The sequence below is a fragment of the Clupea harengus genome, chromosome 13 (assembly GCF_900700415.2).
Source record: "Clupea harengus chromosome 13, Ch_v2.0.2, whole genome shotgun sequence".
In the NCBI taxonomy this organism is placed as follows: domain Eukaryota; kingdom Metazoa; phylum Chordata; class Actinopteri; order Clupeiformes; family Clupeidae; genus Clupea; species Clupea harengus.
The window spans coordinates 2314415-2336117 of NC_045164.1; the positions used below are offsets into that span (position 1 = coordinate 2314415).

The 21703-nt window shown below is 44.9% G+C and overlaps 1 protein-coding gene across 1 annotated transcript; it reads left to right on the forward strand.

Annotated features, from left to right (window-relative positions):
* Positions 1-12: 12 nt before the first annotated feature.
* ism1 (isthmin 1) lies at positions 13-20259 on the forward strand. The gene is made up of 6 exons (XM_012829863.3): positions 13-4218; positions 12708-12935; positions 14321-14612; positions 17154-17297; positions 17444-17533; positions 18733-20259. Exons 1-6 carry the CDS (start codon positions 4081-4083, stop codon positions 19248-19250), a joined length of 1410 nt encoding a protein of 469 aa, XP_012685317.1. The 5' UTR covers positions 13-4080; the 3' UTR covers positions 19251-20259.
* The last annotated feature ends 1444 nt before the right edge of the window (positions 20260-21703 follow it).

The following is a 21703-nucleotide window of genomic DNA, read 5'->3' on the forward strand; positions in this document are numbered from 1 at the left end:
TGTGTGTGTGTGTGTGTGTCTGTGTTCGTCTATGTGTGTTCACTTCTTTTCATGTTTGCATGCTTCTGAATTCCCCTTCTCACGTGTGGTAAATAGTCTCTGTAGAAACTGCTGTTTTCCTTCATATACAAACTATTCTCTAACAACCTTCTTGACATAGTTGATAGTTTTGTCTCAAGGGTGCGTTCCAGCTTCGTCATCTGTGTCTGATTCTGTCAGCACCTTAATTGTTGCATTTTAAGTCATGGGAGACCAAACACAAACACTTAAATGTTTGATATCTTTGAAGGGAAGCATCCTGAGTATGCATTATGTCAGCCAACATCCCAATTACCTGACATGGGAGAGAGACACATTTCTACAGGTATATAATAATTAATTTGTTTAATACTGGAGGGAATCTAGGCTACAATAAATATTTCACCAAATGACAGGGGAGGCATAGCCTGCACTTGTTCATCCACCACCACCACATTGTTTGTGTATTTTCATAGATTGAAATACTATGGAGACAGGTAAACTCTTTGAACAGAATGTAATGACGTGATTGGATAATTCGTTCTTTGTTGATTTTGAGTACGTGCATGGAAACTGAACAGTTACACCTCAAAACAGAGACAAATACTTTGTGCTCGCAGGAAGCATTTTTTTCCACATCAGTTTTCTTTGATTGACTCTTCTCTTCATGGGAACCGTCCTGTTGCACTTAATGCTGTAACCATGCAATGTCTTGTGTTTGGAAGGAGTCCTAACGAAACAGCATACCTGCTGAAGCAAGCTACCACGCAAAAAAAAAGCAACACGAAACTCCCAGTACGATCAGAATGTGTATGGAACGTCTGTGTTTTAGGGGACATCTCTCACACACAGTACAGGCCTCTTTGATCTGCCACCAATGTGTGATGGTGTGAGAGTTGTTCACACCCAAGCCTGCCACCGGATCCCATTAGCCTCCCTGTGGCAGCCCTCTACGGCCCCACAAGCCCCCTGGCTAATGACTGGCAAGACACATCCTGCACAAATGGAGGCCACTTTGAAAAAAAAAAGAAGGTGGTCAGGGAATGCTGTTGTCAAATACATCAATGGTGTTTGCATGTGGCTTGTGTTTTGGGGGGGCTTTTTCCAGTTATATTGGGTTAGATCAGATTGTGTGTATTAACCACACAACCAAGTATGGTCTTCATTCGTTTTGGGGGGGTGGGAGTGTCACGTGTTAAGCTTGAGGATGTAAACAGGAAGGCTCTTTGCCCACCAAAGCACATACTCAAAGTATGTCACACAATATATTTACACAGTGCCACCTTTATTTACTCTCCTATGCAAACAGCCATCTGTTTTTTTACTCTTAGACTGGCACGCATACAAAGTTAGAGGAGGGAGTGCCCTGGGGGCTAGCCAACGTTCTTGCTCGTTCAGACAATATTTCTGACTACCCAGTACAAGACTCATATGGTCTCCTCAACACAACCACTGGCCCCAGCATGTGGGTCTCTGCGACAGAACTGATATTGGGATTCCTCTGTCAAAACGTAACCCCGTTCTGTCCTCCTACAGTGGAATGAGCTGCCAAAGTGGTCTTGCAGTTTAGTGGCGGTGTAACATAGCAGAACAACATGGTGGAGAGAGATCAGAGTGATAGACACAGTAGGGTTTGTCATATATATAAACATGTCCAATACTCCTATTTATCAATGTGTTCCTAATCTGGAGGGGGAGGGGGAGGGGGGGTGCTATGAAGTCTGAAGGCGCTGATGGAAATGCTAAAACTTGCACTCCAATACATTCTCACAAGCCAATAACACCAGCCGTCACAGCAGAGCAGCAAGGTTCTGGGGAAACATCTGTCCAAGAGCAGGCCGTCAGCGGAGAGGGCCCCCTGAGCTAGGCTGGCCCGTTCTTTTGAACTGCAGAGCCGAGCTCGCTGCTCTTATTGGAATGGCATGTTGCTGCTATTCTGGAGGGGGAACCTCTGGTAGCCCTTTGAAGTCGGCCAGTGTGTCCAAGGTTGTGGATTCTCTCCACCGTTTCCCATTTCTGCTTTAGTGGGATTCTGAAGCACAGGGCACGGGCACACAAACAGCAGCTTTACATGTTCGCGACAGGTGTTCAGCATAGAGGTAGATGGAGCGTACAGATTTATGTGTGTGACAGCTTTTTAAGAGGGAATCAAAATGAGATTGGACAGCTCTTTAGAACTCACAGCTCCATGTGTGATCAGGGTCATGTTTGGTTGACATAGTGTTATGAGTAGCTATTAAACTGTAAAAAAAATAAAACATTATAATTCCTAGCAGTTGCCCTTGAATTGAAATTACTACCAATAGAACCATCTCTTTAAACAATTAAAGGTATTAAAGCCAGGTTAATTCACTTATTGTAAAGGACAACGTTTTGTGCTTTTCACATTATGTGTTAAAACCTCTGACTGCTTATGGCAATTTAAGGGTCATACAAACGTAATTCAGTTCTTGTAAATGTTCCTATATTGTGGGTTATCACTTATCACTGTAACACTTGCTGAATCTTTACACTATAGAGTAACACTGTTCTGTCACAAAGACAACCCAAATAAAACACTAAAACCGAGATTAACGGAGAGAATGACCATTTGTGAGAGCACTCTGCACTAGGCAGGAGCTTTAAAAGCCTCCCACCGTGTGAGGCTATAACTTGACGCTGTGCATAAGTCCTTTGAAGTCAGCAATAAACAAACCCCTCTGAGGTGACTGACAACATTTGTCTGTGTATGGATGACGTGCTACGGTTCGGACCCAGCCTGAGAATCAACAAATAGAAATAGAACATCTCTCTGAAGGACGTTATGATTCATGAAACCATTGCGTGAAATGACAAACGTTCAAATAGACATTTCAATAATATTTTGATGTAAGTTATTGTAACGCATCTGGTGGAGATGAACCCCCTGCTCTGACTTCACACATAATCGGTCAAGCCACGAACCATAGACATTGTAAATCGCGTGTGCCCACTCCTGTCCCGCCACTCCTTTGCCGCTTGTGGGTAAGTAGTTTAAGTACCCTGCGCTGGCTTGGGCGGGATCAGAAGGGTTAAATATAGGGGGAGGGGGAGATGACAGCAAACCAACAGAGCGGTATATAAAAACACTTCGGGCGCACTCAAAGCAGGCACTGAGTTTGTGTTGGAGAGCACTCGTATGTCCAAGCAAAGAGGAGCGTACTTCGTGAAACGGGGGAAGAGTGAGACGCTCCTGACAGCATGTACCTGAATTTCTGACAAGAAGTTTTGCGCAAAATACAATAGCACCGTTGTGTGCCCTGAGCTCAGTCTCCAAGAGGTAGCGATTTAAAAATATATATATATCATAGAGAATGGAATTATAACTTGGTTAAGGTAACAACTCGTTCTTAATACCTACGCTTGAGTGTTGGGCAAAAAGGAATTGTTAGGACAACGGACATGCTTGATAAGCGCAGTATTCGGTGCAAAGGGGCCAAATTAAGGAGCGAGAGATGAAAGAGAGAATTTCATTTGTCAGGGTGAGGTGATGCAGAAGTCTGCCATTCCTTTCGTTTGCCTGATTGTGAGGCAATTCACCTGAACTCCAGCGAGGAGCGAAAAGAGCAACTTCAGAAGGCTACTTTGAGATCCTTGCGTTCTACACACAGGAGACTCAATAACTCCTCGTGCAAACTAATATTTGCAGTGACGTGTTATTTGTAGTGGGCAACTTTTTTATTGAGATGGGAAATATCAGCACTTCTTGAGCTGTGGCCATACATTAGACCCTTTACCTGGGCACCACCACAGAACTTTTCATGAATTCGTATTTCGGAGCCATTGTCTGACAAATACACTGGTTTCATTTTAAGGAATACGATCAATCTCCCGGGGGACTTGTCCCTGCGTTTCATCCCTGCATCTATATTTTTCTTCTTTTTTCCTCTGAAAATTGATATTTCTGATCCCGACGTGGCTCCGCAGTGGTGTTGCGGCTCCTCGTCCGCGGCGGATCCCGAGATCGGAGGTTCTGCAGCGGGAGGAGGCGGCGGTGGAGCCCCTGCCACACCGCAGGGTCCAAAAACCGGTCGCGTGAAAAGGATGATTCGGTTGGCGGCAGAATTGTTGCTACTGCTGGGGCTGTTGCTACTAACTTTACACATCACAGTACTACGGAGCAGTCCTCTTCAACAAGGGAACGCAACTTTGAGTCAGGAGCAGCAGGGGCTGGACACACAGGTGAGCTGGGCTCCTTTTCATGCATATCGTTTAAAATGTTGAATCTATCCAAATAAAGTGCTAATGAAGGTTAGCTGGTCATTTTTAATTGACTGAAGGAATATCAGGAGAAGCACGCTGGAACCCATATTGACGGGTTGTCTCAAATATGGGTGGTGTCCCAGTCACACCTTTCACTGCGCGTCATTATTGTCATGGATGCATTGGATTGTAGTCATAGATTGTATGAATGTGAATAGGCTTTGACGCTCTCGTAATTTACCTAGACATTACTTACTTGACAGTGGCTTGTCAATTCGTATCCGTCTATAATCTAATCATGGCATTCCACATACTCACATCTGCATAAGAAAGCCCGAGTAAGAACAGTGAATGTATAGGTAATTTACTGAAGCCTGGAGCGCCGATCGGTTATCCATTATCGCATCGTGTCTAATGAAAGGGCCACAGTTCACTGAAACCTGCCTGATTCGCTGTATATCGCAACTCATCACACTTTTGCATTTTACATTATATGCTGGCACTAGGCCTTTCCCCCCGAAATACATGCAAATTTGATATGTTAAAATGCCTTTATGCAGAGTCAGCCAAAGCCTTGCAAAGACAGACCTGTTGTTAATCTCGGGTAAATTCAGGTAATCAAGTTTGGCCCTAGAGAGCACTGTGTGAAATAGATACTGTTAGAGTTATGTCCTGGGCTCTCTGACATAACACTGTATATTTAAAACATTAGTATATACAGTAAAGGAAAAGTCATTAGTGAAGTCAAAAGTCAAGTTATTTTGTTGTCAGAACTCACCATGTTTGTCCATCAGTAAATAGTAAGCTACTTTGGACAGCACTTTGACAAGCAAGCAATGTTAAAACACTATGAAGACAGAAACCTGTTGATAAAAAAAATGTATCTCACCTAGTGAGGACAAATCGTGGATACTTCTAAATTATATTATGATACATTATTCTATGTTAAAGTGTGTTGTAGTTCATCAGTAAGACTCAAGCATTGTTCAGTTGATCTTGTCTTGATGGAGGTTTGAGTATGAGGTCAGGAAGGGGTCAGAGGTGACGTCCCTAGGGCTTCTTGCTAACTGCTGGCCTCAGGCTATAGCCGCTCATCAGTGATACCCGAGTGTCCTGTTGACATGAGACTATCTTTCATCACGGTGACTATAAGACCACAAGTGATCCCAAGCAATCTTTATTTCGACCAAGTTGATACCTCACTGGTCAGGATAGATTCTGGGCATACACAAGAGCTGTGGAAATACTCCAACTCATTACTGCCCCGAAAAGCACAATGTTTATCAATCTGGCCCCTACCCCATCACCTGGCTTTATGAGAAGGACATGTGCTAGTCCTCGTGGTTTGACCACGGCCACATGGTGGTGTGCGTCTGAGGGCCTGAACCTAGGTTAGAGGGCCAGGGATCAACAGGGTTTTTTAAGGGTGCTTAAACACCCTTCGGGCTGCTTTTTGATGTATTTTTAGAGTGGCGCTGAAATGCCCTTGTCGATGGGGTTGTGGCTGAACAGCACGGTGATAAATAGGCATTTAGCCACACTGTCAGGCATCTCCCATGAGGTGCCACAAAAAGCAGACTCCTACAAATGGTTTAAAAGGGATAAGATGTGCCAAATAGCAACATGTGAAGCTCCGTGTGCATCGAGTGTCATTGGTTATGAGGGCATCCAATACACTGCAAGGGAATGTAATAAACAGGTGTTATAAAGATGAACCTGTCATTTGAAAAATAACTGTGTGATACACAACTCTTAAAATACTTCAACTCTGGCTAAGTAAACATGCCACCTCATCCCCGAAGGCCGTTTGTCTATTGTAGTCATTACAGCAATTACAATTTGGCTAATTTAAATTCAAAGAATCATTTCATATACCAGGTATGTTTCACAGTATTATACAGTAGACAGTACATAAACACTACAGGGAATGAACTGGAAATGATTGGCTATGTCTTCTTATTGGCTCAGTGGACTGAAGAGTTTTTCTTAGTATGTCTGCTGCTGAGTTTGTGACATGTAGGGATAATATCCCCGCTTATGGGTCTGCTCTTCCGCTGACAAGAAGACTGCAAACAAGTCCCAAAAATTCTTTATTTGGCTATCGTCACGGCAATGTTGTTGTTATGCACTGCAAGGATCTGCGCAGCATCTGCGATTGTGTTTGTCAACTGGCGCAGTGTTTGTTATTGAGAGTGCTGCTTCGGAGCTCTGGAAACATCTGAGGAATCCACTAGGAGTGTTTGTGTGTGTGTGTGTGTGTGTCACAGCGGGCCAGCCACTGAGAGAGAGTCGGAGCAGGAATGCACGGATGGTCCCCACATGACCCACACCTGCCCAGTCGTAGTACTTTTAGGGGACAATGGGGGGTGGATGAGAGAACCAAAAGAACCAAAAAGAACTAAAAACACTGGCTTGTCTGACACTACAGCCAGTCTCTTCACACCTGTAGATCTCATTGGAATTGACTTCTGACACCAGTTAAAAAAAATGCACCTCCTCGAGTCCAGTACCATGCCTGGAGGGTACACTTATGTGTGTGTGTGTGTGTGTGTGTGTGTGTGTGTGTGTGTGTGTGTGTGTGAGAGAGAGAGAGTCCAGCAATGAGTTAACCAGATATCTGGTCCAGTTGTTTGTTTAAACAGCCTCTCTCTGTGATTAAGAGATCCCCTGTTGATTAAGGGGTGATGTGGAGAAGTCATACGAGACGCGGTTAGGAAGATTCGGTCATAGAGTAGGCTTTTGAGGTATCTGGCAGAGTAATCAAACTCTCACTGAACCGGAAAGCCATGTGCAGGATAGTATTAAAGAGGGGTTAATGGGAAGAAAATAACAAAAATGACTAGAGGGCTAGGAGAAAGGTCACTGGAGAGACACAAGGGGAGTGAGGGAGAGAGAGAGAGGTCTGAGAAAGAGATAATTTTCTTCTCCACCTTGGTAAGGAATTGAAATGCATCTGGCACTATGTGCACAGCCTTCATTTCCTGCCCACCCGACTGGGGGGAAGGCCCCCCCAGTGGCTCCCAATTGAAAATGGAGTCATGCTCCTTTAAGCAACCCCTGCCGACTGAATGAAGAGGAAGTACGCAAGGGGGCACAAACTAGTGACAGGAACTGGGCGGGGGTCAGCTGGTGTGTGACTTTTCATTCATAGCTTTTTTTTATTGGCAGGGGTGGGGGGTGATGGGAAGGAGTGACTTCCTGGGAGGCCCCGTATGATTTGAAGAATGGTGTATGACTTTTGATCCTCCAGTAAAGGCGGCTCTGCCTGCTGGTGGCCCAAGGTCTTGGGCTGATGAGCTCTCTAATTGGTTTAAAAATAAATAAAACACACATCCTAATTGTTCTTCCTCACGCCCAAACTGCCAGTCAGGCATAGATAAACTAAAGAGTACAGTGTTGAAAGAGACACATACTAAGGCTCAGTAGTGGTTGAAAATAGAACCCTACGTTCCAATATGGGATAAAAACATTGCAGATGTCACAGAAATCTGTTCTGTTACTGGCACACACAAAAAAGAAAAGTGTAAGAACACCATTTGGATGGTGCCTTAGCCCCCGGATCCTATGTCAACTGTTCATGCAGAGCTTTTTGAACTACTTAAGTGTGTCTTTTGAGGTGGGATCACTCCACAAGGCCTGGTAATCCCAGTGCGGTAAATTACTGTACACTTGTGGTATTGGTTAGCAACACCACAAGCCCAGGCTTTCTTTGTCTAACATGTCAGGCACTCGATATGGTCCGCAGTGGTACTACAAGAGATTCTTCTCACTGCTACAACAACAAATTCAAAACCAATACAGACTTGAAGAACAAACAGACAATTATGCTTTGACAGTGAATTATTGTCTCCCCTGTCCGATTTCTGCAGAGCCTGAAAAAATTGTCTGTAGTACCACATGTTTTTTCATCATCTGACATTTTTTCCCTTCTTTTCTGAGTCAGATAAGCTGAAAGACTTTTAGTGAAGAGATGATTGAATTACACACTACCTGTGAAAATAAACCCCTGTATTTCTTAACTGTATAACTGTCAAGTAAAGGTCAGAATTAAAATGAATCAAAATATTCAAATGATCCAGAAAAGATAGAAGATGGCATGGTGTTATTGCTTTGTTGTTAAAATGGCATACAACACTCTGCCTCCTTAAATTTCCTGCACTTTCCTGTAATTGAGTGTCCGGACAGTTGAGGCAGTATGCTGTATGGCTGTTTGTACTGAGACACTGAGTACTCACTGCTTATTGAACTTTATTTAAAAAAATCTTTCTGCTCCTTTCAATTTTATGAGTTTGTTTATGGGCACTTAAATGATCCCTGTAATGTTCTGTCCAGACTGCAACAAACAGCCAACTGTTCAGTTTTCTTTGATTAGGGTTTTTGAAAGAAAGTTGTTGCTTTTCTACTCATTATTATCACAGAGGTCACAGACACCAAACCATTCCAGTCTACTCCTGTTCTCACTGTCAGAGGTGGCTATGCAAGGATTCTATAGCAGCTTTCATTGGAGAAACGTGCATACTGTTTCAACCAATTTACTCAGTCGAGCATATTAATACATTCTGGCAATGTTGATTTGTGACATGCAGACACACACACACTCTCTGTCTCTCTCGCTTTTACTCACACTCATACACACACTCTCTCTCCCTCTCTCTCTCTCTCTCTCTCTCACACACACACACACAAAACAACAGGGCTTTACAAAAACAAGAGAGAAACAAGATTGATGGACTCCTTTGATCTTATTGTCTACCCAAACCAGGATGGATGATTACTGGCTACTTAAAGCTGTCATTCCGACTGGGGAGTAATTGCTCCTTCTGTGTGTATGTGACGGGGAACACATGCCTCTGCAGTCCATAGGGGACACATTTACTACCTCCCGAGCTTCAGCCCCAGCACCAGCACCAGCCCAGCATTTTTTTGTCAGCTGAGAGAGCAAGAGAGAGAGAGGGAGAGGGAGAGGGGGAGACGCCACAATGATTTCGCAACGCTGGCTCGGATGTCTGTTTCTTCTGCACTGCCATAAAGGAGCAGCGTGGGACTAGAGTGGAACCATCAGTTGTAATATGGCCCAGTGCTCCAGACAGCCACTCATAGCTTTCTATATCTGTCCATATTTTAGTACTTCAAGACTTTTTTCCCCCCAAAACCAGACACTAAAGTTTTTTTATTATTATTATTTATCCGCAGCATAGTATTTGGTCATAATTAATCCTATAAAATATTTTATAAATAGTTAAAAACATTGAGGGCCATATTTACAAAGGATGTTTAGCCTGTGTTTTTTTCTGGGGGGTATTTCAAGTATGGGGTGCAGTGAAAAAACCTGGGCAAGTCAATAAGTGGCTTCATTCCCCTAGCAAAAACAAAGCCACAGGGCTCCTCTCTTACCACTCGTAGCACTTTCTCTGAGTACTTGGAATACACCCTAATGAACATCTGTAACCTCGCTAATTGCACGATGACCAGTGCTCAAAATTCATCTCCTGCTGCATGGGCCCTCATTCTATAGAGGCTATGCACGTGACGTCACAGTGGGCGTAAGTCACTGTGGTGACACTCACTGACAGTGACAGCGTCCAGCTTCAATGCCGCAAAACCACCAAAAACACATCTAATCAACTGTAACAACTCGTCGTTTACGTCTACTGTTCTTGTAAACATGTATTCATTGAAATTATATGGGATATACATTGGAGTGGAGAGGAAGGTGAAAAGATTAGTATTTAGGGACAAAGTCTTTAAGAGTCCTCTCACCGCTAATGATGGAATAACATAAACACTTGCACCTGCGCCACATCAGTCCATAAACAACAAACAAAACAAAGAAGATTTGGGTTGCCCTCAAAGTCCCAACGATCATCCCACAACAAAGCAATAATTCAAAGGGAAACAGTCCCAGCAAAGCTCTATAGGGAAAGGAAGAAAAAAATATTGATCTCACCTTGGTATATATTGATCTCGCTTTGGACAAAAGCGTCTGCTAAAAAAAATGACTAAATGGTAATAAATCCAAATGTTGAGTCCGCGAAACTCCGGTACTGTTTTCCACACAAGCGTATCAGGAGAAAAAAAATCCATTGGGGCAATATAATCCACACGACTGTCCATTTTATTCAGGACTTCTGGAGAGGATCTGCTCTCTCTCCGTCCATCTACCTGTATTCATTTCCCTCCCATCGATTCCCAATTCCCATTGAAACCAGGCAGAGAGAACCTCTGTTTTTTTGGTGAGTTGTAAGGATCACTGTTGAGTCTTTTAAACAGATAATCATTGCTTTTAGTCCTGGTTTTGCAGTTTCCCCTATTAAAAGCAGCCATGTTGCAGCATATGTTTTGCCACTCAGTCCGACGTATTCCGGTGGGATGGTGACGTCAATGCATACCCTCTATCGGGTGAGCCAAACCTGGGCCGCAGTCAGATAGTCTGTCCTATCGTCTTTTCCTAACCACTTTTCCTTGACCTCGATGGAAAACGTCACGAGGTCATTTACATTTACATTTACATTACATTCAAAGAAAGACTTCACAAGGACTTCTCTTCTTTAACATAGGGTACACTAAACCATCCTTTTGGAGAGAAAGGTGATAATGCTGTTCCACAATTCTTTGTTGCAGCCACATTTATAGACCCACACAAATTCACTATAGAAATTTCATTATTTACAAATTCAAATATTCAAATTCAAATATTCAAAATTCAAATATAATTTTAAACAACTGCATTAGACACCCAGTAAACAAACCCTCACGGACGTCCAAACTTTTTCACTGTAATTTAATCACAGGTGACTGACATTTAAACGCCTCTTGAATAATCACCTTCTTGGTGATTATTTTGGAACACCTAATCATCAGGCAATTAGCCAAGATAGACGTGTCTAACAGAAAAACACCCTTTGTAAAATTGGCCCTGACTGTTTCAGAGCAGCTGTTTTGGAGCAGCTGTTGGCAGACCGCTCCCTCTCCGCCAGGTCCCAGTGAAGGCAGAGGGCTACTGCTGGGTTTGCTTTAGCGAGGACAGATTTGTTTTTATGTTAATTTCCGATTTCAATTCAATTCAATTTTCACTCACTCTTGACTCTTCTTGGAATTTGTTCTCCCTTGTTTCTTTATGGTAGCATAAAAACATATTTGCAGATAATTCGTCAATGGATGCCAGTGTGTAAACAATGAGTGGTATGGTGTTGAAAGGTTCTGAGAATGCAACTCTGTTAGAGTGTGTGTGTATGTATGTGTGTGTGTGTGTGTGTGTGTGTGTGTGTGTGTGTGTGTGTGTGTGTGACTTTGAGAGAGACAGAGAGAGAAAGAGAGAGAGAGAGAGAGAAAGAGAAAGAGAGAGAGAGAGAAAGAGATAATTTATCTGTCATGCTATTCTGGAAGCAGGTGGCGGGTCAGATGCTGCTTGCGGTTTGTGGTTTTGATCAGGTCCCCAGGGGAGGCTCTGAATGCAGGCTTCAGGCCTCAGGCCATGCCATGGCGGGCTTAGTCCCAGTGGCCTGTGGCCTCTGAGGGAAAAGCCACAGCCGGAGCTCACACCCTCCCCTTCCCCCCTCACCACCGCCACCACCACCCGGCCGCCCGCCCGCACGTCTGCGCTAGCCTGCAGGGGGATTTATGGAGAGGGTCGTTGCCATTTGAACCCCCCTGTCATCCTGACTTATTAATCCAGCCCGGCTAAGTGGCCATCTATGGGAGACATTATCGTGCCTCATCTGCAGCAGTCAGATGATGGGTGACTCTTCGGTTTGTTAAATGGGTCTTGAACATTCAGGCATTTTTTTTCTCGAAGAAAACTTTCTGGCTTTGTATTTTATGGGGGCTAAATTAAAGTTGTAAATCACTGAGCATGAGAGCTACAGTTGTGTGGAATTGCTTCTATAATATTCTTTTGATAAGAATATAGAATTAAATAGATGTGGAAGTGAATAACTTACTTTGCTTTGTGACATTATGTGAATTCAATCCACTTAACTATAAGCTAAATTAATTCACATCAATAAAGCTTCTTGCCACCAGCTCTCTTTGCAGAGGCCGAGACGACAAACATCCATAATTCTGGTCAACATTACGTCCTCAAATATCAGCTGTCAACACCTTGCAGTGCTAAAAAAAGAGGAAGAGACCTATTACAGCTCCTACACTGCCATGTGACTTTTAGGCATCACCCCATGAATGCTTATGACAGGCTCCAGCCTGTCCATTTCAGTCATGAAAGCTGCAGATCATTATTTGAGTAAGATTTCTAGGTGTAGGTATGTCATGCAAGAAGGGTCATTTCCTTCCTATGTTATCCCATATCAGTCTTACACTGTTATTTCTACTGCTAGGTAAGGATTACAAAAAAGAATAGATCAGTAAAGGTTAACCAGAGTTTAACATCTGAGGGTAAACAGAGTTTAAATAATCGTATCTAATGTGAAATTGATCTAATATCTAATATGAATGTTGTTGATTTTGGACAGAACGACCTCAATGCGGAGAGCAGCTCTTCATCTCAGCAAGTCCCTGGGGACTGGCGGACAGGCACAGAGCACAGAGTGCCCCACCGGCCGGGGTCCCAACCCTGGGTCCAGAGCCAGGGGACTGGGAGCACACTGCAGAGGGACGGGCCAGGGGCCTTCCTGTTGGACCTTCACCACCTCCCTGACCTCTCAAAGGCCGACATAAATGGACAAAACCCCAACATACAGGTAACATCAGCTCACACTGATTCAGGCAAGGCCGTGTCCTTATGGGAGTGAAAGAGTGTCAAAAAGAGAGAGAGGGAGAAGGAGAAGGAGCAAAAGAGGGAGAGAGAGAGAGCACAAGGGGGAGAGAGAGAGATAAAGAGAGAGAGAGGAAAAGAGAGAGGAGAGAGAGAGAATATTAGTGTGAGACATGGCTGCCCATGCACATAGACCAGATGCTTGGCAAACAGGAAGAAGCAGAATGGCCTGTTGCACATCAGCACTCCTTTTCACAAGCAAGCCTTTGGGAGCCCATGATGTTCCAAAGACTCTCTCTGTCCCCCTCTTTCTTACTCTCTCTTCCTTTCTCTGTCTCTCTCACACACACATACTTACACACAAATGCATCACCAGTGTTTAAATATAAGAGCTCTAATCAACGCCTTCCACTTTGCACCAAGCACAGCTACACCGATCGGAGGACAGTCATGCCCTGCTCATAGAGTTGTATTAGTCTGTTGTTCAGTAACCATATCCAGGCCACAATCACTTCTTCACTGGACTAATCCGTGGAGGACTGGGCTTCACTTCGAGAGAGAGGAAAAGATGGGATCTTAACAGTAAAATCCGGGGGAAGGACAAAGTGCATTAGCCTCTCAAGTTGTGAGGAGTCTGTGGAAGAGTGAGAGGCTGCAAAGAGAGAGGGGGAGCGGGAGCTTCTTTGATCCCAGGATTCATCTGGCTTTCATGGTCTGGAGGAGGCAGAGGAGCCCTTTGAACTTGGCGTTTAGGTGGAGAGAGGGAGGGTGGGATAAAGAGAGGGAGAGAGAGAAAGAGAGAGGGGACTAAAGAAGGGTGGTAACCAAGGCAAAGGTGGAAGGTCCCCCCCCCCCTCATATGGGAGGCATATGTGTGAGGACAAGTGGGGTGGGGGGTTCGTGGTGGTGGAGTTGGGAAGGGGGTGTCGGTGGAAGCAGGGGTATCACTTGGTAACCGCACCCTCTCAGAATGACCCATGAAGCATGACTGACCCAGGTCTGGAGACAATCAAACAGCTTAAACACTACATAGCCACTCTCACTTAAGAATCTAATTGACACAAGTATGCAACTTTCATTTTTCCACCCCAAAAAAAAAAAATCCTTCTCTGGCCAAAATTACTGCTGTTAATCAAACTATCGAAACCAAAAAAAAACAGGAAACATGTGGTACGAAATATTTTAACCTAATTGTGGTTACAGACCACAGCTTGCGAAACCATATTTCCTGGAATATCTCGAGCCATTGATGTTCTCAGCTCATCTTGTTGGCATTCACTGAGATGTGGCCAGGCGTGATGGATTAACTCTAATGTGGTGTACGATCTGTGCCTGAGCTGTATCTTTTGTGCCCGATTCCTGCTTGCGTAGGTGACCATTGAAGTAGTGGATGGACAGGAGGGGGCTGAGCCTGAAAAGGGGCTTCGCAAAGAGAAGAAACCAGGCTGGGCGACGCCCAACTGGAGGAATTGGTGGCGGTCCTCTTCCTCGTCGTCCTCACCCTCCTCTTCCTCCGTTTCTTCTCCTTCGTCGGCCTCAACGGTGCAGAGGCCAGAGGAGCAAGATTATTCCTATGAGGGCAACACTGATGACAGCAACTTCCTTAAGCCACTGGGAGACTGGGAGCGCAGAGGAGGAGCAAGTAGGCCAAACACTGAATATGGTAAGAGACAGAGAGAGAGAGAGAGAGAGAGAGAGAGAGAGAGAGTGTGTGTGTGTGTGTGTGTGTGTGTGTGTGTGTGTGTGTGTGTGTGTGTGTGTACGGGTTATATGTGCACACATGATTTTGAAGCTTGTCTCCTAGCATATGGCGATAGTTTGATCTGGAATCTGTAATTTGCAGATTTGCTGATTTAAGCTGTCACCATAATAGGGACAGTCATTCCGGGCAGGCCCATGGAGCCTGTGATTGCAGGCTGTTGGGCTCTTTTATGAGATGGATTCCCTCATGGTTCTCCACTGTCTAAGTTTCAGAAAAAAAAAGAAACGCCTCAGAGACATCAAAGCGTGACAGCAGGAACCGAGGACATCCGCTCCTCCACTCACTCACTCACTCGCTCGCACAGCACACAACACTTTCAAAGCAGAGGCCTAATGAATAAATATGCAGTCGTGTTGAAGAATGCGCTTCCTGTCACCCGCATGCTTGCCATGCCATAACTCGCTCCAAACCCCAATTGCAGAGGAAAAAATGTGCATCGAATCGGACCGATAAAGCTGGACTTTCCCGTTTTCGGATGCAGATTGATATGCGCTCCGCTGTTTGCCGTCGGAAACATGAAGTGACGGCGGAGACTATAATGGCTCGGCCAGAATTTGCAGACCAGCAGATGCCTTATCTGCCCTGATTGGGTGATTAGTCACTCTTAGCAGTGCATGTGGCTGACGGAGGTCTGCACTAGCTTCGACCGCATGCTTCAGAAATGGTAATGGCCCGGGGACAGGAGTCAGCCGACCGTGACCGCAAGGCAGGCTGAAAGCAAGCCGGTGAGATTGCCTCACTCCTGACTGACTGAGGGGTCTTTGTTTCCATCACTGGTTAAGGGGACATAGTTTTGTGATTAGCAAAGCAAGCGCATGTGTGTTTATGTATGTATGAATGTGTGTATGTCTGTGTGTTTGCTGGAGTGGATGGTTAAGCAGTGATGATAATGTGTGTCAGATGTGACAATGTGAGGCGGAGACTACATAGAGTCATCAGACTAGAGGCTAAGATATAGTCCTCAGACTAGAGGCTAAGACTACATAGAGTCATCAGACTAGAGGCTAAGATATAGTCCTCAGACTAGAGGCTAAGACTACATAGAGTCATCAGACTAGAGGCTAAGATATAGTCCTCAGACTAGAGGCTGAGACTACACAGAGTCATCAGACTAGAGGCTAAGATATAGTCCTCAGACTAGAGGCTGAGACTACACAGAGTCATCAGACTAGAGGCTAAGATATAGAGGCCTCAAGACTAAAGACTAAGACTACACAGAGTCCTCAGACAAGGGACTAAGACTACACAGATTCCTCAGACTAGAAGCTGGGTTGCCCCCATGAATTCTGCTTAGCCATGCAGTAAATCACTCTCAAGATGTCACAGTGGAGAGTTAAATGTATTATACAGCCCTGTTTGTAAATGATTCCATGTTTTCCGATTATACTGATCCCAAGGCTGATCTCTTGTGGGTTTTCCCCCTACTTCAACCTCCGCTCCACTATATCCAGCTGACAAAATCCCTCAGCCAGCTACCCAAGGTTTTAAATGAGTGTAAATGCCTAAATTGAAAGATTGTATCGGTTTTCTAGCTTAGCTTAGTGTGGTGTCAGACATCCTCTTGGCAAATTAAGAAGTTTGGGCGAAGTACCCTCCAAAATATTTCCTGATGTTACTGATGTCTGGGCTAGCACTTCATCTCAGCCCTCCCAGTCTCTGGTTCGGAGGAGAGAAGCCAAACTGAAGAAAAAGTACAGTCCAACTGAGCCTGGCGGCTCCACGGTAGCTCTGCGGTAGGCTTTGTCTCCGCTGAGCCCTATTTGTCTTCCCCACCAGCCATCTCATCCCAGTTCAGTTCAGACTGGGATAAGGTTCGCCTGGAGTTCTTATTCATGTGGTCCCAGTCCTTGCATTGGGATTGCCAGTATTCATTACACTCGACTTGCAGAGAATCTGCTAGGAATATGCTGGTTCAATTTCCATGGAGGAAACATATACCTTGACTGTAACCAAATTCATGAAGGATCCTCACACTCTGCATCCTAATTTATGAAGGATACAGTGTCTGAGATATAGAAGTTGGACTTAACCACTTGCTTGAGTAAAACTTCTGAATCCCAAAAACCAGGATGCCATCTTCATTGAGGGTCTGTCTAAGGAGTGGTTTATGTTTAGGTTGGGGGGTGGGTGGGGGGGCATGTTTGGCCATGTTTGGTCCAGAGCCATTTGTTGCCCCGTACAATTACACAGGCATGCTAATGAGTGTGGCTGGCAGACACGCTAGTGCCTCAGGTGCTTCCAACATACGGTCCAAATCAGCTCTGCAGCAGGCTGCCACAAATCCAGCACAGAGTGCGTAGCTGTAGCTTTTCGTTTCAGCTAGAGCAGTTTAGCTTAGCTTAAGCTAACAGCTAAACTAATTATATATTGTGTTCCTTAACAAGCACTGTGTACTGTTTCACAGCTAAGTAAGCATGCTTCTCTCCTCTGTCTTCTCAACAGACTATATGGACGGAGAAGGTGATTGGAGCAACTGGTCGTCATGCAGCGTCACCTGTGGCAACGGTAACCAGAAGCGCACCAGGTCATGTGGATATGCCTGCACCGCTACAGAGTCCCGCACCTGTGACATGCCCAGCTGCCCAGGTGTGTGAGCTCTGTCCAGCCAGAGAATTAGAATAACACAGTTTTCTCAAGTTCTTTTGATTCTCTCATTTCTGTGTGTTCATCCCCGACCCCTATGGTTTTGTTTAAACCCAACTGACAACAGACCCAACTTTTTGTACTTCCAGGGATTGAAGATGCTTTTAAGACAGCAGCCACTGAGGTCAGTCTGCTTGCTGGAACCGATGAGTTCAATGCCACAGAACTCTTTGGTGTCGGTAAGGAACTCTCAGTCTCTCAGTCTTTTTTCCCTTCCCTTTCCTTTCTTCTTTTCTTTATTTTTTTTTCTCTCACTCACTCCCTCACAGCAGACTGTTCATGAGGTCCATCTGTCAGCTCCGCGGTTGATCCACGTTTTGCCAAACTAACCAGATACATCGGGCATTAGCATCCACCCAAAACAACAACCACTTTTCCATAGCCCACTTAACATTCCTGGGTCCTTCAGTCTGCCACATTCCTGCCGAGGGATGAAAGCCTGCAGGAAGACAGGAGCGCAGCAGGCCGCTCCGCCAGTCTGGTCCCAATAACGTCCCCTGGTCCTCCATACTCATAGGCCCGTGCTATCCTACTAGGAGCCTTGCCAATAAACAAAAGTATCATAAATACACCACAAGTTTGTTTTAACACAAGTTGGAGCCTAATCATTATGTCAAGCACACAACCATGTAATGAGTTAGTATATGGGAGATAAGGAGATAATCACTTGGTTTAATCGAACTGCAGCTTTTTCAGGGTATATTTGTGTTAAGTTTACTCCTGAGCTCTGCAAGTGTGTTGAGTGTTGTGTTTGAGTTTGTACCCTTAGGCTACGGTTCAGTGAACATTCAGCTTGCATTCAGCTTACTGTAATATCCAATCTACTTAATTTAATTTGCTGACACTACTTCACACACGAAAGTCACACTGTGTGATGGGTGACTCGCAGAACACATCTTCTCATCACAGGAACTAAATACATCACAAACAAACAGGGAATTATTTCAGTGTGCGAGGGCTCAGAGAAAGGTCAAAAATGAAAATATGTTTCTGGCCGAGGAAGGGAAGAGAAGAGGAACTCCAGATGAGTGAGGGAGGGAGTCACAATCACCAGAGGGGGAGTGTATGAAAAAAAAGACAGAAAAAAAGACTCAAAAAGAAGGAAGGAACTAAAGCATCTTGTGAGAGTGGTACAGTCAGGCACACACTTTTGATTTCAAACTGCATCCCGGCCAGCTAAATTTCTCAAGCAGACACAGGCCGTGGATGTACGTGCATCACAAACGTAGAAGTGCCTCCCCCTGTACATCTCTATAGGTGTTCTTGTGCTTCAGTACTGACCCTATGACTTTGAGAGTTTATGTAGTCTTTCTAAAATAGACCAATGTATATACTGCAGTTAAATACAGTAGATCCTAACTGCTGCTCTCCCTTCCAGACACAGACAGCTGTGAGCGCTGGATGAACTGCAAGAGCGAATTCCTGAAAAAGTACATGACCAAGGTGGCCAACGACCTGCCCAGCTGCCCCTGCGCCTATCCCACAGAGGTGGCCTACAGCACAGCGGACGTCCATGACCCGGCCAGGCGGCGGGACTTCCGCTGGAAGGACGCCAGCGGCCCCAAAGAGAAGCTGGAGATCTACAAGCCCACGGCACGCTACTGCATCCGCTCCATGCTCACGCTGGAGTCCACCACGCTGGCTGCCCAGCACTGTTGCTACGACGACGCCATGAAGCTCATAACCCGCGGCAAGGGCGCCGGCACGCCCAACCTCATCAGCATCGAGTTCTCCGCAGACCTGCACTACAAAGTGGACATCCTGCCGTGGATCATCTGCAAAGGTGACTGGAGCCGCTACAACAACGCCCGGCCACCCAACAACGGCCAGAAGTGCACTGAGAACCCCCAGGACGAGGACTACTACAAACAGTTCGAAGAGGCCAGGGAGTTCTAAGCTGCGAAAAATAAGCAGAGAGAGGAGAGAAGCGAGAGGAGCTGTGCTTATTTGGGTCAGCGTGTACACACACACATACACACACACGCAGGGATGGAACCACTTTCTTTTCTCTCGTATGGTGGGGAGTCAGGCGGTGGAGGGGCGTCCATAGCTGAAACACGAGGAGTGCAGCTGTTTGCCCAGGACTGTCTCTTTTATTAGCCGACGAGACAAGCAGTGGAGGCATCAGCGTCTCTCTATCCACCTTCTAGAAAAGCAGGCTTCACCTGGCCTTGTTGGCCAACTAAATGCTTATTCAATGCATTAGCAGGTTGTGGTGGGCAGGATAAAAAGTAATTTGGTCTTATAACACTGCTTCATTGTGTTCGATTTTAGTCATAAAGAACGTACATTGCAATTTTGTAGTTTTATTTGACCATGTTAGATGCAAGAAAAAGGGAAAGAGCTGTTGATTTTGTGTAAAAAGGGAAATGATTTCTCATGGATTTTCTGAAAAGAATCTATATCTTTGCCCCAGTTTATCGTTTACAAAAAAGGAGGCAACGCCGGCTTCAATCATAAGTTGGAAAATGGCAGACGTTATCTGGCAGCTTCTGGGTTGCTCTGACCTGCCCCTGGTTCATCTGTGTAAATGTTCAAAGAGTCATATGCAACCTCCACATGAGGCACAGGAGACAACTCTCCTCTGCTCACCAAAAAGGTGCTGGTTCCCACACCTTAACATCCCCCATGAAAGTTAACACATTTGTTTAGTAAGCATGTACTACATTTTGCAAATAATCCACAGTCATATTGCCCCCTCCCCCCCTTTGTATTTTTATTTGGTTAAAAGCATTACTCTTGATGTAAAAAAGTGTTATTTTTGTAAAGTATTTATTAAGTTGTAACTATGTGCCATTGCTGGATGCCCATGATTGTGGAACATATAAAATGTGTGCATATGGTTATATGGCGAAATTTTGAGATAAGAATGTTGAAATAAAAGGTGACATCACCTAAAATCTCACAGAAAGTATTTGGAGTGCTCTTAATTCTGTCTTTTGTGTAAATCCTATGAGAGCTGCTACCTTGGCTACTTCGTACCAACCTGTTGGACTAATCTGCCTGTAGTGGAACAACAGGTCTAACACTCATACATTGAATTCCTCCAAGACCTTAAGCCATTTGCACAAGACTCCTATTAGTGTCATCCTCGAAAAGGACACAGACATGCTTTTGATGGGATTGCAAAACGTTCCCTCCTTCCCTTTAAAACAGATGAAATGCTCTGTACTTGGATTTGTCAATTCAGAAATTCCTCAGCGATTTCTCATACTCTATGCATGCGATCCCATGGAAAGCAGACCCTTTTAGTCTGTGCCAGAGCAGGAACTATTGGCCCTCTCCTCAGCACGATGCTTTGGTGTCTGTTTCACTACTGTCTAAAGTCAATCCAAAAGCCATGTGCAAGGGTGACAAAATCCAGAAGTTTACACAAGAGTGACAGTCTTAATCCTACACATCAGACTCTTCTGCTAAAAAGGTACATATGTAATTAAAGCTGACCCAGTAGCTCTTTTTTTTATTCACTGTGTAAAATATAATCATTTTGTTCAAAAAGAATAATGACTGCCGCTAAAACACATCTGCACTATTTCTCCAGTAATCACTATTTTTGACAGATTCAAAAATCTGTCTCAAACCCACTTACTTATCTGGTATACCTTAAATGTAATACCTGATCACGCACCACCAACACCCCTTAACAACCCTCAGGGAGTCATTATCACATCACTATCTCTAATATGCCAATACACAGTAAGCCCTGTGACTGACTGACTGACTTTGGGAGCGTATAGCGTCAGTCCTCCACTCGCATTTTAACACTGCTAGTGTGCTCACAACACACTGGTACCTGCCATTGTGCGAGAATATTAGTTCACAAATTACAGCTCTTTAACTGATGCTCTGTAAGTGTCAAAATGAACATTTCCAGCAGCTCAGAGTACACCTTTGAGAAAGAAAATCATCACCGAATGAGACAATCCTGACAAGCGCAGTGCTTCAGGCAAGGGGGGGAGGACGGAGCAGATGGGAGCAGAGGGGTCCCGGGGAGAGACTGTTTTCCATCATGCTCTCGCTCCGCCATCAACTTCTTAAAAGGACCTTTGGAGCAGGGGGCTAAGATTACAGTAGGCAGGAGGGAGAGAGAGAGAAAGGCACCAGTGATCTTTATCTAATCAGACCGGCTGCCACTGAGGGCCCCTCCACATCAAAGGAGCCTGCTCTCTTTTGGAGTCAGAGCTCTCATTCCCACTCGAACTGTGGCAGAAGATTGCCGTCATTGTAACGAGGTCGCCAAGGGGTAGAATGATGGTACGAGACTTGGCTGCTATTTCCACGTGACACTAGTACGGCTTCTGAACATCAAAACAATGGCTTTCAGTGTAAGTGGGGATGACCTAGGAGTG

Bases quoted from the DNA above. Each gene is read 5' to 3' on its own strand.
- ism1 (XM_012829863.3), top strand. From the start codon at position 4,081: ATGATTCGGTTGGCGGCAGAATTGTTGCTACTGCTGGGGCTGTTGCTA. The intron at 4,219-12,707 runs GTGAGCTGGGCT...GATTTTGGACAG, and splicing joins AGCAGGGGCTGGACACACAG to AACGACCTCAATGCGGAGAG. The intron at 17,534-18,732 runs GTAAGGAACTCT...TCTCCCTTCCAG, and splicing joins CACAGAACTCTTTGGTGTCG to ACACAGACAGCTGTGAGCGC.